Source organism: Spermophilus citellus, assembly GCF_964194105.1.
Source record: "Spermophilus citellus genome assembly, chromosome: X".
Classification (NCBI taxonomy): Eukaryota; Metazoa; Chordata; class Mammalia; order Rodentia; family Sciuridae; genus Spermophilus; species Spermophilus citellus.
The window spans coordinates 145,982,263-145,999,618 of NC_138190.1; the positions used below are offsets into that span (position 1 = coordinate 145,982,263).

The window sequence follows — 17,356 nt, forward strand, 5'->3', positions numbered from 1 at the left end:
ATTGTATACTGAGTGTGTGGTGCTCTCCAGGCCACATACTGCCTAATCCCTCATGTCTTGCTTCTCTCACTTCTCTTACTGCCAAACTACAGCCAAACTAGAACCTTCACTGTTGTGTGGCAGAGCTGGGTCTGAACACAGATGGACTAACTTCCAGGTCAGTGCTCTTTCCCTTACACCATGATCCCACATTCAATCCAGGTATTTATGGATAGTCTTGTAAATGAACTAGACAAAAGCTCAACATGTACAAATGATAGTAGCATTTTCATATTCTTGTTGCATTTGGGGCTATGTTTGTCTGGTGAGTCCGAAATTTCAAGAAAGCATTACCTCTAGGGAGAGAGAAATGGGGGAGGGTCCTGTGGAATTTCAGTTTCATCATCATCAACAACTTTTTGGCAATCTTCATAGTCACAAGGGCACATAGGAACAAAACTTCGGGCTTCAAGCCTATTTTCCCCTAACAAATTAGGAACCAGCCAGACTAACTGCCTGCAGAATTGGTTTCTTAGTGCTGGGAACATCCCACATCCAAACAAATCTACTCCCACCTGCTGGTAGTTGCCTGAATTTCCAGTAGAAACCGACTTCATTGAAAACATGCTGTTGGGGAAGCAAGGTTACAGAAACAATGTTTCTAGTTTGGGCCTTTGCCACTATGTGAATTTGGGCCAATCCCTTTTCTTTTTCTGGATATCAGTTTCCCCATATTACAATACAGGTGGTTGAACAAAGTGACCTGGTATGCCCCTACATTTTTTTAAAGCAAAGATTGTCTCTACAATGACATCTGGATGACCAGAGCCATGGGTAATGGGGGCAGGACTAATAGTAATAGGGGTGGGCTTGATTGATTTCCTCTTATATGCAATCATCAGTGACATATGGATACTGCCATCCTTTTTATTCTTCTGTGTCCATGCAGGGGGGAAAAAAAGCATTTGATGAAATGGCAGGGGAAGAAGGGACAACAGAAAGGAAGGTGTGAGAATGTTCTGCTCTTAAGAAGGGAGAGAACTATGAGACACTTTTTTCTAGGTTTCATTCTAAAAGGTTTTTTAGAGGGGAAAGTAAAGAGTTAAACCCTTGGTGAACCTCGAAAATGAGGCTTTGCTGGGCACAATTTCAACTCACGTCATGAAGACTGAGGAATAGTATAAGGGAAGAACTGTTTCTATGTAAATGTTCCTAGGTAACCAAGAATGAACTTGAAATCCATTTGATTGCAACCCTTCTCATTGGTGTGATGTGGGGGATGCAGTGCAGGTGGACATGACTGATCTCTGTGGATTACCTATCTAGCCTATGGACCCAAGATGGGAGGGACAGAGGGTATTGAGTAAAGGCATTCTGTATTCTCTGAGATCTTTCTGTTCCACAGGGCAGTTTTTCAGGTGGTAGAAATAAGAATCCTCCAGTAAAAATGTCATGCTTTTCCATATGACAGGGCCAGAATGCAGGAAAGTGGGTGTGGTCTGGTCTCCATCCTAAACATTGATCTTGTGCCTTCTTTTCCCCTTCCTTGAATCCCCTGGTTATGGCAGACTCATGTCTCAGGGAGACCCCAGTTGGTGAACTCTTCCAGTTCCCTGAGAACCTAAACTTAACATAAGGAGCACTCTGGGAAATTTGAGTTCTCAAACAACCCCTGAGGTTCTGGGGCAAATTTCTATCCTGAAGAAGGAACATGCCTGCTATAACCAGAGTCCTGTCATAAGACCCCCCTTGCTGATCCGGTTCAATGCACCCAGAGGAGAGGCATCCAGGTTACTGGAGACTCATTGGTCCAGGAATAACCAGCAATCTGGAACCCTCCTGATCCCCAAAGATGTACAGATCTTTCACAATGCAGATACAGCCATGGCAGACAAATTGTCACTCTCCCTTCACCACAAAAATACAAACTCTTGGGCACAAGACCTTCCCAGAGAAACATATGTTTTGCCCTTTGACGGACCAGATGCCCAGGCGTGGACCCAGGCCCATCACACCAGCAGCAGGCCCCTCCTCCTGATCCCCTAGCCGGGCCCCGCCCCTGTCTGTGTAAGGAGCTGGCCCGGGGACGACTGCAGAGGCCTGAAGGGGCGGGGGGCCTGGCCGCGCGCAGGCTGCGGGCGGAGGCAGGAGCGCGCGCCTTTTTGTGCGGCTCCTGGCACCTGCCTGATTGGCTCCGCCGGTGCTGCCGTCGAGTGGGCGGAGCTAGCCGCGCTGCGCTGGGTGCCCAGTTGCAGCCTGGAGCGGTCGCAGACGGAGCGCACCTCGCAGCGGTCAGGCGCGCCCTGGGAGCGCTGAGTCTGGGAGAGCTGCTAGGTGGCTGCTCCTCCTGGGCTCCGGGCTCCGGGCTCCAGACCGACTCCCGTGCTCCCTGCTCGCTGGGCCCTAGAGCTCTCTCCTTAGAGAGGACTCTGCGGAGGATCTAGCGATCCCGCCCCGCAACGCCCCATACTGACCCGCTCTCCGCCCCAGGCCCATCCCTTTCTCCAGCTGTCCGCAGCAGTTCCCCCCGCCCTCCGGTCCCCAGAGCGCTGCAGCCATGGGCATCCGAGGCATGCTGCGAGCCGCCGCGCTCCTGCTGCTCATCAGAACCTGGCTCGCAGAGAGCTATGACCCCAGTCCCACCCCAAAATTCCATTTCGAGTTCTCCTCCACCATGCCCGAAGTCGTCCTGGACCTCTTCAACTGGTGAGTGACGCCAGCCTGGGCACCGCGGGGACAGGAGAGGGCAGACGGCCTCGGCCTCGGGCCTCTTGGACGGAGAGGGCTATGGGGGTGGGACTCGGGACTGGTGTTGGCTGAGGCCTAGTATGCGCACCTTCCCTGCCCACCCCTGGTGGGAATGGGGTGGGGGTAGGGACAGCCAGTCGAGATGGAGCCCACCTGTTACCGTGGAGCCTGACTGCGTCCGGGTGTGCCAAATGGCAGCCCGAGGCATGGGGTGGGGGGGTGGAGGGTGAGGGGCGTCCTCACCCCAGGGTCTTATGAACCATCCCCAAGGACTAAAAGCCCAGGCAGCTTTATTCAGTCACGTTCTTTGGCACCTGTGGAATTAGGGGTGTATGGGGTTATGGGAAATTTACAGACAAGAGAGACACCTGTTTGAGTACAGCAACGAGCTGCGGGTGTGTGCGCGTGCATGTGTGTGTTGAGGGGTGAGGGGCTCTTTCCAATGCGGCAGATAAAAATTATTAATTCGCCCTCATCGTAGCCCAGACAGTGCCATTTGATGAGTATTTTGTAATGGTATAATCCTGTGGCCTATGAAAATATTTGAAGATTGAGGTTTTTCTGTGTGTTTGATTTGAAGTTTGTTTGGGTCTGTGGGTATCTGAAGAGATGTTAAACAGTCAGCCCTTACATGAAGATCACACAGAAATGTGCATTTGTGGTGGACACAGATCCTGAGTGTTGGCACATGGGGAATGTGTGGTCAGAAACAGGCGGGAATGCATTGCTTTAATTTGAGAATAATTTATGTGTACATTTTGGAATGTTGCAAAATGGAATTTTGTACTCTAGGAAGATCAGGAATGATTTCTAAATGGAAAACCAGAAATGAACATATTTTCAGATGTCAGGGGTGGGGGTGTTCTGGGCAAGGTTCCAGCAGACAGCCCTGCAATGCCCTCAACTCAACATACCAGACTGCGCCAGTGAACACACATGCACACACACGCACACACACAGATTTGCAGGGGCAATGCGTCAAAGAGTCACAGTGATGCCCAAGGCCTGTTCTCATTCTCAAGCCCTTTTGGGGACAAGAGCCCTGCTGAAGGTCTAGGTGAATGGGCGGGCATATCAGAGACTCTGCAAAACCAAGCGGGGTCCACTTACGTGTGCTCACCCAAAACACCTCCAAGCTGGAAGCACATGCTTAGTGAGAGATACCTATTTCCAGAATAGATATTTTCGAGGATGGTTCTGAACCTCAAGGATCTGAAATTGTTTGGTTCAATAAGGGTCATAAATCTCTGCTATATGAACAAGGTTCTCTCCCTGCATCATATGTCATATGCCAAGTCTTAAAAACAGGTGTACAAAAACAAGGTTGACATAAACATGACCAAAATAATGTCCAATATACATAGGAGAAACATGACTTTGAGCTAGAGAACACTGGCTGAGCTGGGGGGGGGGGCGCTAAGACTGGGAGATGATGTTTCCTGGGACAATCAGGTACCCCTGGAAGGAGGACCCCCACCAATCTGGAAAGCAGCATCCAGGCCAATCTCAAGGTGGGGATCCTTAGGGTGTTGAAGTAATGCAGTTTTCTGAGGGCCCCCACTTGCCCACTCTCTTCTGGCATCCCCTCCTCCCCCACACTCTAGTCTTGCCTAGTAACAGGGATCCAGTCCTCTGGCCCCACCCTCAAGATTAAAGCTGAAAAGGGGGAGGGGAAGGGGGAAAGAGGAGTCTGCGTCACTGCTGTGCTTCTGGCTGACTCACTGCAGGGAGGGAGGGGAGGGAGAGAGAGCATACACATATGACTGGACATGTCTGCGTATGTAGAAGAGCAGGGAAAGCCCTGGCAAGGCTACCACAAGTCAACCAGCATTTACTAATGACTTCTCTGTTTCAGCAAAAATTGTGCAAATGAAGCTATGGTTCATAAGATTTTGGACAGGGTGCTGTCGAATTATGATGTCCGATTGAGACCAAATTTTGGAGGTAAGCACTTCTAAACCCTAGAGGCTTTTGTGTTACATGGGATAGTACTGAGACATGGCCAGCCAGCCCCACCCTGTACACTGACCCCAATCTCTACACCTCTGCCCCCCAATCCCAGCTTCCTGAACCTGGAGACACCTGAAAGGGAGCACTCCCAGGCCCCCAACCCCAGGCCTTCTGCTCTTGTCCTGGAATTTATCCCCATCTCTGCCTTCATGTGCAGGCCTTCTGCCCTCTCCCTACCCCCTTACAATGGTGTGGCTAGAGGGAGACTACAGAAATGGGCATGTAGGACACAGTACCCTGTGCTGCTCCAGCTACAGTTTTCTGCTTTATGGCGGGGGCGGGACTCATTCGTCTATTTGAGCACATTCTTTGTACCCTGGCCATTCTATCCATTCAGCTAATACAAAGTTGGGCACATCATCTCTTTTCCCTCTAGTTTACCTAGCCCACCTAGACCTGGGACAATTCTACCTGGGGTCACTTTTCCCCAAGAAAGTTCCCACCAAGTTCCGCTCACTTGATACACTGCACACAGTGTGATCTGTCTAAATCCATCCTGATCACTCAAGAACTTGTGATGGCTTTATCTAACTGACAAATAAAACCTAAACTCTTTAGCAAACTGTCAGATCTCCAGAGCAGAAGTATCATAATCTGGCCCAGGGGACACCTAGAAACCCTACACCAAAGAAAGACAAAAGAAAGAGCATATCAAATTGGGGTTATCAAATCGGGGCATATCAAATCAGAGTTAGTCACTTTCTAGTTCAAAGGAAATAGAGATAAAAAACAGAAAGAGTAAGCCAAAAAAAAAAAAAGAACAAAAAACACCCAACTTCCTGCAGTAAGATACCTACTCTAAAGGGTTAACACTGCTAATGGTCCACGTTTGTGCATATGAATGGAGGGTTTCTGAATACCACCCTTAAGGCTTTGCAGCTGGTGCTTCTCCTTTGTTCCTTCCCTAACTTGAGGGCAGAAGGCACTGACCAAGGGATCCTAGGTGAGTATGCCCAACTGGGGAGGGGAGGGGAGAAGAGAAATTGCACTCTTTCATTAAAGTTACACACCCAGGATAGCAGCACCCCTCCTGTGTGGTCCCCTAGGAATCCAGGTGCCAGAGCATAACCAGCATCCCCATGTATGGCACTGGCCTTTGCATCAGTTGCACCAAGTGCTGGTGGGTGACCACAGAGTGGCTACTTCCCTTTTCTCCTTGCGTCATTCTCGCATTTCTCAGCAAAAGCTAACCAATAGCCACTGGAGTCCACAGGCCAGGTTACCATCACTGCAGTCATCCAAGGCCAAGGGGAGGGAGCAGGACCAGGAGTTGATCTCCGGGGATTGTCAGGCATGCTTGGTCCACTATATCTGAGGCCCCTTACCACCCTCTTTCAAAGAGAAGAATTATATTAAGCTTTGTGGGCATGCAGACCTGGAGTGTCTGATAAAAGATAGATCCTTGGCAAAACAGCAGATGATGGCAGGAGGGCAAGGATGACTGGGAACCTTCTAGCATTTACACAGAAGGGGGCCTACACAATCCAGGCCTGGTGGGGGTGGGGAAGTTGATGAGAAAGCTGGCTGGGCCAGGGCATTCAGGGTTTGGGGTCTCCCACTCCCAATTCAGCCTCCCACTAGACACAATCAAATTCCCCTCTATATCTATGACAGTTTAATCTCCCTTCACATGTGCTCCTGCTTGGTCTCACACACATATTCATTCTCTCTCTCTCTCTCTCTCTCTCTCTCTCTCTCTCTCTCTCATAACACATGCTCACACATGTGCGCACATGTGCTCACACAAGGGTCTCACCTAATTTTGGTCCAAGTCAAAAAGGGGCCTTTCTTTTGGGGAAGTAGTGAGAAGAGGAAGAAGAGGAAAATAAAGAGGGGGAGGACAGTAACAGGGTTTAAGGTTGAGGTCATTACCCTAGAGATGGCATTGAGACTCCTTATTGGGATGTTTCTCATTCCTCTTTATTATCCTAGCACATAAGATGGCCCACTATGGATAAATCAGAAAAATGTCCCCTTCCTCTAGTTTGCATCCATGTACTACAGATCATGGTGTGGTGAAGGGAGTGTGAACTTGCCCCTTCAGCTGGAGCCTTTGAGCAGGTTTCTGCCCTAGCCCTTTAGGTCTGCAGCATTCTACCACAAGGGAAGGAATTGCCCGAGTGGTATGGAACTGTCTAGAGAAAATCTGACACTGGAGAACGGAGCCTGCCTAACACAGCTTCCGACCTCTGAAGGCAAGCAGAGGGCCTGAAAGGCAGCAATCAATAACTGTGTTTCTAGAAACCCATGTCACTACACAGCACTTTCCTAGGGCTTGTTCACAATAGACCTGAATGCTGGAGTCTGGGCTGTGCCCTAACACAGAAGCCCATTTACTTCTCAGCTGCCATTCATACGCTTATTCCCAGTAGCACTTTGCTCTTTGAAGCATCAGGCTTGGAATAACACATTTCCCTCTTTGCAGCTCAGCTTCTGGGCAGTCAGCCTGCAGTGAAAGCAGCAGGCTAAATTGCAAGCATCATGCGTGTTTCCCTAGCAGCAGTGTGATGTCATACACAGAGAATAATGGCTTTGCTATAGGGCTGGTGTAGACAGCTTTGAGCCGATTAGGGTATAATAAAAATGTATCTGTCCACAGTGCCTGACAGTTTACTACATATTTTTATATCCATGATCATATTTGACTCCTTACAGTGGACTATGCTAACACCCAAACCTGAAAACAAACCAAGGAGGAAGACAAAAACTGATACTAATTCACAAAGTCTCACTTGCACATTAACACACACAGTAATCCATACACACACAGTAACATGAACAGTCATGAATTCACTCACGCACATAGAAACACTCACAGAAGGAGGAGCATACACTCAATTATATCTTAACACACAAATATGCCCATGCATGCATACCTACACACATGAAAATACATATTTATTCATATACAAACATGATCACACAAATTCACACACATGAATATGCACACTAATACATACAAACGTGTTCATATGTACACACAATCAGACATAAACATACCTGCATGCACAGACATATAAATTCAATCATACCCAGGCACAAAATAACACACGCACATGCTTACACATTCAAACATATGCACATTTACTCACACATATTAATGAAGAATAACACCTATACACATATACAGAATATTCAAAATTCAATGAAATGTGCAAATATACACATTTGCTAACTTACAAATATGCTCAGTTGTAAGAATACACTTAAAAATTTACACACATGAACACAATCATAATTCACTCACAAGCACTCCCACATACCTAAACACACTAGCAAATCTATTCATATGCATTAACATTCTCACACACAAACACTCCCACACACATAGACATGTTCACACACTCACAAATACACCCACATCCAGGACCATACTCAGATGTATTCACATGAACACACACACACACACATACACATATACTTACATGCCCACATATACACATGCACAAATGGACATGCTGGCATGCATGTTAAGATAGTTACACACAGGCTCTTCCATTTACTCACATGAGCATGTTACCATATTCAGCCATTCACATGAACACATCATACAGCACACCAACAGGCTTACATGCATTCATGTCAACACAACCAGTTCACACACATAAACATGTTCACACATTCACTTACACACAGAGATTCTTAAAAAGCCACTAACAGATAAGTAGACTCATAGAGGCACTTAACCCTCTTCTCTACACCACACATATGCTCAGATACATGCACATGCTTACACATTCACTAGCCGACAAACACACTCACACCACCACACAAACACATACACACAGACATGCTCACTTATTCCCTTCCATAAAAATGCAAACATACACATGTCCACACACTCACTCACATACAAATATGCTCACAGTCCTATATTTCCTCCCACAAACCAACATGTTTATACACTTACATGTTGTATAAGTAAAACTCCTACACAATTCACTGAAGCACAGAAACATGCTCACACATTCACTCATGCAGACATGCTCACACACTGAAACATACCTGCACACAAATATACTCACAAATTCAATTATACTCACACCTATCCAGGAATGCTGGCTCTTATTTTTGTGATTATTGATTTTCAATTTTTAATAGAAAATGAATATTTCATTTTTCTGACCGCTTCCTTCCAGATTATCATGGACCAGGCTTTGCTTTTAGTGCTTGACCTGCATTAACTATGAGATTATTGCTATCATTGCCCCTATTTTACCCATGAGGAACCTAAGACTTAGAGAGGCTATGTGACTTACTCAAGGGCACACAGCTAACAAGCATCAAAGTAGATTCAAACCTGGGTAGTCTGGCTCCTGAATCTATGGTCTTCACATTTATCCCAACCTTCATGTAATAGTGTCTTCATGTACTGTAGGTGCCCCTGTGCCTGTGAAAATATCTATCTATGTCTCCAGCATTGAACAGATCTCAGAAACAAATATGGTAAGTGTCAATTCCAGCCACTGCATTGGGGACAGGGACAAGGAGCAGGGACTTTTAAGCCAACTGTGGTTGTTCTGACCTGTGACAGAACTCAAGGTAGGTTTGGGAAACTGCAGCCCCTTGGAATAAAACATGAATCAATTGAACTCTTCTATCATCATATTCAAAAATTCAGTTCCAAATGGATTATAGACACAAAAGAAAAGGCTTATGAAGCTTTTAAGAGATTATATAGGACACACTATCTTTGTGTCTTGGGATACAGATTTATTTTAAAAGCATACATAGTAAGCATAAATAGCGGTCATTCAATTATTAGTAAAATTCTCTCTAGCCAAAACCCCTGGAACTTTGGTTTTGCAAAACAAAACAACTATAACAAGTGTCAAAGGGTAAGTCAGTATAGACTATATTTATAACACCAAGCACTGATATCCAAAATACACATAATTCCTGTGAATTAATAAGAACATTTTTTAAACCAATATAACTGCCATGTGTATCTGAAAAGAATAAATTAAAAAATAAATAAATTTTTTAAATGATTAGAAAGTGTGAGCAGGAATTTCACTTTTTTAAAGAAAACTAAATATCTAATAACCATGAAAAGACACTCAACAGTGTTAGTAAAGTGTACAATGAAACCACAGTGGTTTCTAATGCTGCTGACAGTGGCATTGTTGCTCATCTGGTGAGTACATCATTGGTGTGTTTGGCGCTTTTGCATAGTTATATGGTTGGTATATTTACATATGGGAATATTATTCAGGAGAGCAAGTGAGCAAATTATAATTACACACATCAGCCTAAACAGATCTCACAAATGAAGTACTGAGGGAAATAAATAAATTACAAATAACACATAGCATGACTCCATTTGGGTAAAATACAAAAATTGGGTCCAGCTAAGCATTATGTTTTCTAGGAATACATATATAAACAATAAAATTCTAAGCCAAAGCAAGAAATTTTGCACAAAATCTAAATTAATGGTTACTGCTGGGGGCTGTGGAAAATGTTTTTCCTAAAGGGACACATTATAGCTTGAAAGTTATTGGTAATGTTCTGTTTTTTAAACTGGATTTTAATTCCAGAAGCTTTGTTTTATTATTCTTTTCTTAAATATGCATATGTTTTGTGTTCTCATCTATATTCATCATGTTTCATACACTTGCATACACATGTGTGTGTGTGCACACAGAACATAGAGAGCTGGGCAACCTTGTTCTCAACTGGGATGTACTTTTCTTTCCCCAGGACTACACAATCACAATGATTTTTCATCAGACCTGGAAGGATTCTCGCTTAGCATACTATGAGACCAACCTGAACTTGACTCTGGACTATCAGATGCATGAAAAGTTGTGGGTCCCTGACTGCTACTTTGTGAATAGCAAGGATGCTTTTGTGCATGATGTAACTGTGGAAAATCGTGTATTTCAGCTTCACCCTGATGGAACAGTGCAGTATGGCATCAGGTGAGTCCCCGCAGGGGCCTAGGGAAGTTGCAGCAGGCTCCCTTCTTCCTGATGTTTATCCCACAAATACATTCTAAAGGACACACACAGGAGCTCCTTGCTTTTCAAATCTGCCTGGCACTGCCTCTCCCCCACTTTCAAAGTTTCCTACAGAGAGCCTTGGCTGCCCTGTACACAAAATGGTAATTGCTTCAAGGATTGACAGTGACTAGACTGGATTAGCAGAGGGGAGGGGCAGGACAAGGGATAGGATGGAGCCTCCCAGCTGAGGTAGTAGAGAGTTTCTGTCATTATCTTCTTTCCCACTGTCACTTCCCTGGCTCTTCCACGGCCCCTGCTCAGATTCTTCTCATGGATGCACCACACAGCAACTGAAAACTCTTGCCCACTTTATTTATTATCAGCACTTCCTTGGCGGGGCCTCCACTGATCTTTTAGTCTCAACTCCATTTTGTACCCCCTGGCATTTTGCTAGTTCCTAGTACCACATGGGTCCACACCTCTGGCATGTGCATGGGTGTGCATAGAAGAGGGCTTGGATTGCTGCTCACATCCATAGTGCACACTACATACCTGTCCTCCACAGCAGGTACACAGCCTTGGAAGCATCTATACAGCACACAGTTTTCTCGAAACAGCCTCACTGCTTCTTTAGCAAGCATACTTTCCTTTGTCTCAAGGGCCCTTCCCATTCTGGCATCCTACGATTTTCTGACATCTGTTCTTTGTTGCAGTGCTGCAGATCTCTCAGTCTTTGTCACACTCCAATTCTCTCTCTCTCTCTCTCTCTCTCTCTCTCTCTCTCTCTCTCTCTCTCCCCCCCCCATAGGTCAATCCTTGGGTAACTCCTGCACTGTCCTCAGGAATGGTTGCTTGCTGGGGCTTGACTCACTTTTTCCTTCCTTCTTGTTTTCCTTGGCAGACTCACCACCACAGCAGCCTGTTCCCTGGATCTGCACAAATACCCTCTAGACAAGCAGGCCTGCAAGCTGGAGGTGGAGAGCTGTACGTATTTCTCCTGGACACTTTTCTTCCCCTTGACCTGTGGTAGTCAGGAAACCACAGGCAGAATTGACAGGGAGAGGGATAACGTGTATCCTTAACTCCCTCCTCCCCTTCTCTCTCCTAAATATGTAGATGATCAACAGATAAATGATGGAAGGAAGGAAAAAAGAAGGAAAGAGAAAAAGATACTAGTTAGATAATTGATACGTAGCTGTATATATATGGCATCTGGGAACAGGTGTCCTTTAGAGTTTATTTAGTTCTATTGGGGAATTATGTTGAAGTCTGGGGGTATGAGCTCATACCATCTTTTTGCTATACTTTTCCTTCCTGGCAAAGAAACTCCAAAGTGAAAGTTCTTTTTCTAAGTGTTCAGACTTTTTCACCCATGCACAAACTGAGCAAACCATAAACAATCCCCCAAGATTGCAAATTTTACACACACTCTGGTTTTCACAGACTGCTCTGGCATGAAATCTGCCTGTGCCTATTTTCTGAGACTACGTTTCTCTCCGCTCCCCAGATGGCTACACGGTTGAAGATGTTGTCTTATCCTGGGAAGACAATGAGAATGCCATCCACATGACTGAGGAGCTGCATATCCCTCAGTTTTCTTTCTTGGGAAGGACGATTACTAGCAAGGAGGTGTACTTCTATACAGGTGGGTCTGCCCTTCCTTCTCTCTTTTTTGGGCCCTTCACACCCTTATAAAATCCTGGGGACTTCTGCCTTTGACCCCTATGCTATATGTTGCCTCCTTTCTGTTTCCCTCATTCTTGACACATTCCAACCTGCCTTGATGAAGTCCCCATGGCTTACCTCTGCATATGAAAAGGATTTGTGCTCCCTTCAGGGCTGTTCAGCCTCCATATTTGCAGCCTATCTCTTCCATTCCCAAACTTCAGCCAACATGGATCAGGGAAGTAAGGAAGAAAGGAGGGAGAGCAATTTCTATGTCACATGGGTCTGATTACCAGGGTGTCTCCTTCCAGGTTCCTACATGCGCCTGATACTAAAGTTCCAGGTTCAGAGGGAATTCAGCAGCTACCTTGTACAGGTTTATTGGCCCACTGTCCTCACCACCATCCTCTCTTGGATATCATTTTGGATGAACTATGATTCCTCTGCAGCCAGGGTGACAATTGGTAAGTCCTGTCTCCATCCCAAGGAGAAATTTGAGTCATCTTTCTCAGGGAAAAAAAAGGGTAAGGAAGGGAACCATGTGTATGCTGTGTAGAGAAGGAAACAGGAATTTTTCTAATATGTGTTGTAGGGGTGCTCATCCAGTCCTCAATGGACAGACTGACATTGGAAACATGGATGAAAAAAACATCAGAGATTGTCTTGGCATGTTAGGCTCAAAGTACCAGGATTCATTATTTATTGAATATGTGGGTACATTTGTTAAATCAGGAAAAGGTAGACAAGTAATACATTTAGATAAGACATGTATAATAAACATTTGATTAAGCAATATATCAAAACATTCTACTCTGCAGAAGAGGGCTTCTAGAGGAATGCCCTTGACAAGTGTCTAGTGGAATGTGGAGATACAAGCTCTCAGAGTCCAGAAAAGGAAGTGACCCAGGTTTTGCTGGCTGAAATTAACTATACCACAAAAGAGTTTTTTGAAGTAGGTTTTAAGTCTATGGCCATACCACCCTGAATGCACCCAATCTCATCTGAAGAAGGCTTTAAGGCACAGATTTGAGATTTGACAGTCCCCAAAAAGTAAATGACTGGTTAAAGGCAGATGTACCTTAAAAGTGGATTAAACTGCAAGATGCCTGGGACAGAACCTGGAAAGACGAGGAAAGCAGCCAAAAGAGAGCCTGGAAATACTCAGGAAGATTTTTTTTTTTTTAATTTTTTATTGATTATTTAAAGCATTACATAGCTCATGATATATCATCTTTCATACATTAGACTCAAATTGTGTTTTGAACTCCCATTTTCACCCCAAATATAGATCGCAGAATCACATCTGTTACATATTCACATTTTTACATAATGCCATATTAGTGTCTGTTGTATTCTGCTACCTTTCCTAACCCCTACTATCCCCCCTCCCCTCCCCTCCCCTCCCATCTTCCCTCTCTATCTCCCCTGCTGTTGTTCAATTCTCTCCCTTTTTTTTCCCTCCCCCTTGCCCCTCATAGCCTCTTATAATTTTATGTATCCTTGAAGGTCTCCTACCATTTCCATATGCTTTCCCTACTCAGGAAGATTTTGAGGTTCATGTTGCAGCATGGGGAGCCATGAAAACATTTTGAATAAGGAGATTAGCTCCCTGGTTTGTCTTCACAATCTTTTGGATAGCCTCTTTCTTTAGAAGCACATTCTGGGCTAAACCTTTATATGTGTATAATATTTTAGGTTTCACAAAACTTCTCCAAATACTACAGGAAGTCCTGAGTACTAGAAGGCAAATAAGGCAAGGTGGAGGCAGAGTTATAAATCACAGTGAAGCATATGCTGAGTTTAAAAATGGGGGAGAAGAAACAAGCAGGGCACATGGGTAAAGACACTACCCCAAACATAGTGTTTGCTCCCATCCTATGGGATATAGATGCAATAGCTTGCCAAGAACTTCAAAGGAGACTAAACCTGTGCTGTGTTGTTTATAGGCCTGACTTCAATCCTTGTCCTGACCACCATCGACTCACATATGCGGGATAGACTCCCCCACATTTCCTATATCAAGGCCATTGACATCTACATCCTTGTGTGCTTGTTCTTCGTGTTCCTCTCCTTGATGGAGTATGTCTACATCAACTACCTTTTCTTCAGCCAAGGACCTCGGCGCCACCGTAGGCGATACAGGAGACCCAGAAGAGTCCTTGCCCGCTACCACTACCAGGAAGTAGTGGTGGGAAATGTGCAGGTTTGACTTTTTGATTGACAATCGGCTTTCCCTGAGCACCTCTTGATCCCAGGCTTAGTACTTGACCATTCCTTGTTTCTTAGTTCTTTTTATCATTATGCACACACGTACAATGTACATGTACAACACATATACACAGCACACAGCCACCACACATAACAAAGTAGAACTAATTATCATCACTCCTTTATAGATGATCATTGTCCAACAGCACAAGGCAAGAAGTGGCAGAGCTAGATTTCTCCAGGTCTTTGGGCTAAATTTGGTCCACTTTGCATGTTTCTGGGGCAGGTGATGAAGCCAGACGGAAGGTGAACACAGTCAGGCTGAAAGGAAGACAGACACCAGAAAGGCTGGCCTGCCTACCCCACCTTCCTTGACACTTCAGACTCCCAAGGCCATGCTGAGGCTTTTGCTTTGGGCAGTATGTCAATGTCCAGCAACTTCCCTGCTTTACAGGGGGGCCCAGTCCTGTCTGCTTGAGTGGCCACCATCCAGCACACAGCACTCCTGAGGGACTACCTGCCCCAGGGAGACAGCAGTTCAGTCACCGCCATGACCTTCCTTTGCATGCTAACAGCCTCTTGGTCCTGTTCCTCAGCCCCTTGAGCTCCAGAGACCCCAAGAAGAGATGGCTCTATCCACAGTAACATTACAAGTGCTGATGAGGAAAGCCCCTTCCCTTTTCCCTCCCCTAGTACATATCCACCTAGGTGACATGAAACTGATGAGCCTATCCATTATCTCCTCAAAGGATGGCCTGATTAATGTGGAAGATGGATTCGGCTCTCTTCCCACCAGCCCAGCACAGGCCCCCCTGGCGAGCCCGGAAAGCCTCGGCTCTTTGGCGTCCACCTCAGAGCGGGCCCAGCTGGCCATCCCGGAAAGCCTCAGTCCACTGTCTTCCCTCTCAGGCCAAGCCCAGTTGGCCACTGGAGAAAGCCTGAGTGATCTCCCCTCCACCTCCCAGCAGGCTCTTCATGGCTATGGTGTCCACTTTAATGGCTTCCACAGTGATGACACTATTACTCCTACTGAAATCCGAAACCGTGCTGAGGCCCTTGACCATGCTAAGACCTATGACGATGAAGACTCCGAAGATGACCTGAGTTTGGATGAGAACCATGGCCATGGCCCCAGCAGGAAACGCATGATGTACCGTGGCCAGAGCTGTGTGCTAGAAGGAGGCTGGGACCTTGATGAGATCCAGAGCTTCCATGATGACATCAATGTCGAGAGCCGAAGCCTTGACCTGGAAGACCAACGCAGGAGTGATACTCACAGTATCTGGAGCCTTGATGATGAGGAGCTCATGGCCGGTGACCAAGAGAATGATAGTAGCTCAGAGTCTGAGGATAGTTGCCCACCAAGCCCTGGGTGCTCTTTCAATGAAGGGTTCTCTTTCTACGTCTTTAGCCCTAGCCGTGTCCCCAAGATTGACAAGTGGTCCCGATTCCTCTTCCCTCTTTCCTTTGGCCTGTTCAACGTAGTTTACTGGCTGTACCATATCTACTAGTTTCCAGGGCCCCGAGCAGCAGAGCCACTATGCTGTGCTCCCTTCACAGTTTTGTTTTGATTTTGTTTTTCCCTTTTTCCTTTATTCATTTGATTTGGTGGTTATTCTGCAATCTAATCAGTTGAAAACTTCTCTTTATCATTGTGAGGTGGCAAGTAGATGGAAAGAACCCATTCTGGCGAGAAGGAAAGGAGGAGGAGTTGGAAAAGAAAGGAAGGATCTGAGTGCTACCCACAAACATTTCTTATGGCTTTTCTGTCCCCATTAGGTGTCAATTTTTCTTTTTCATTTCCTTTTTTCTTCTTTGTTTTTCCTCCTGGGGGTCATGGACCTTGCTCACCCTCTGCTTAGGACTTTGGGAGAAAGTGAAGCTGAGTTGGGCCGAGGTGTGCAGGGGAAGAGCCAGCCACAGCTTGAAACTGCAGGCAACTGGCTGTAAGAAAGTTGGGGAGGATTTGGAAGTGCCTTTTGCCCATGATTCAATTGATGTTGTGGCACAGGGTTGGGAAGAAAATGAAGAGGTATAAAGGGGTATGGTGGGGGTAAGTGAGGAGCTGGCAGGGGGTCATGTCAGGTTGGAGAATGCCCAGGTTAAGCCGGCCCCTTTGGAGGGATTAGAACTTCCTTTGCCTATAGTTCTACTTCAGAATGCTTGACAATGGGAACTTGATAACTTCTTTCTATCAATCACTGAGTTGGACACTAGTTGGACACTAGTCACTGGGCCATTGCTTGGTGAATAAGCACTGGACTGGAAAGTTCTGACTGGCTATTTCACCTCTGATCTGGAGTAACAGATGAACAACTATTGTGAATCTCTATACTAATCCTTTCTATTTGTTTAGTGCATGGTAAGTGTCAACAAGCTCACTGACCCTTCACGCTGTTGGACCCTCACAGGAGCCCTGTGAGCAAGAGAAAGTCAAGCACCTTGTCCCCGGTGTTCCAAGAAAAACGTGGAGCTTATGTGCCATGCTTGAGGACACTAGCTCTTCAACTTTACGCTACTCTGAACTGAAGAGTACCTTTTCTTTCCCTCCCCCTTGCAAAAGGGGGTCCTCCAGCAGAGTCTGCTTATCTATCAGACTGCCAACCACGTTCTACAGTACTGAAGCACCTCAGCAGGAAGAGGCTACTGACAGCCAATAAGAGAGAACCCAGCAGATGGAGAGTGTGGGCCTTCCCACCTAGCCTGTGTGTGAACTTGCCAAGCAGCACCACCTTGATGAAGGACATGAGAGAGTGAGCTTTGCCAAGCACTCAATCCCTGTCCCCTCTTGCTCTCTAGGC

At 45.9% G+C, this 17,356-nt stretch overlaps 1 protein-coding gene across 1 annotated transcript; it reads left to right on the forward strand.

Moving 5' to 3' along the window:
• Positions 1–2,237: 2,237 nt before the first annotated feature.
• GABRQ (gamma-aminobutyric acid type A receptor subunit theta) lies at positions 2,238–16,622 on the forward strand. The gene is made up of 9 exons (XM_081277931.1): positions 2,238–2,685; positions 4,583–4,671; positions 9,116–9,183; positions 10,441–10,661; positions 11,584–11,666; positions 12,190–12,327; positions 12,659–12,811; positions 14,294–14,550; positions 15,305–16,622. The coding sequence occupies exons 1-9, from the start codon at positions 2,537–2,539 to the stop codon at positions 16,064–16,066; spliced, it is 1,920 nt and encodes a 639-aa protein (XP_081134057.1). The 5' UTR covers positions 2,238–2,536; the 3' UTR covers positions 16,067–16,622.
• Positions 16,623–17,356: the final 734 nt, after the last annotated feature.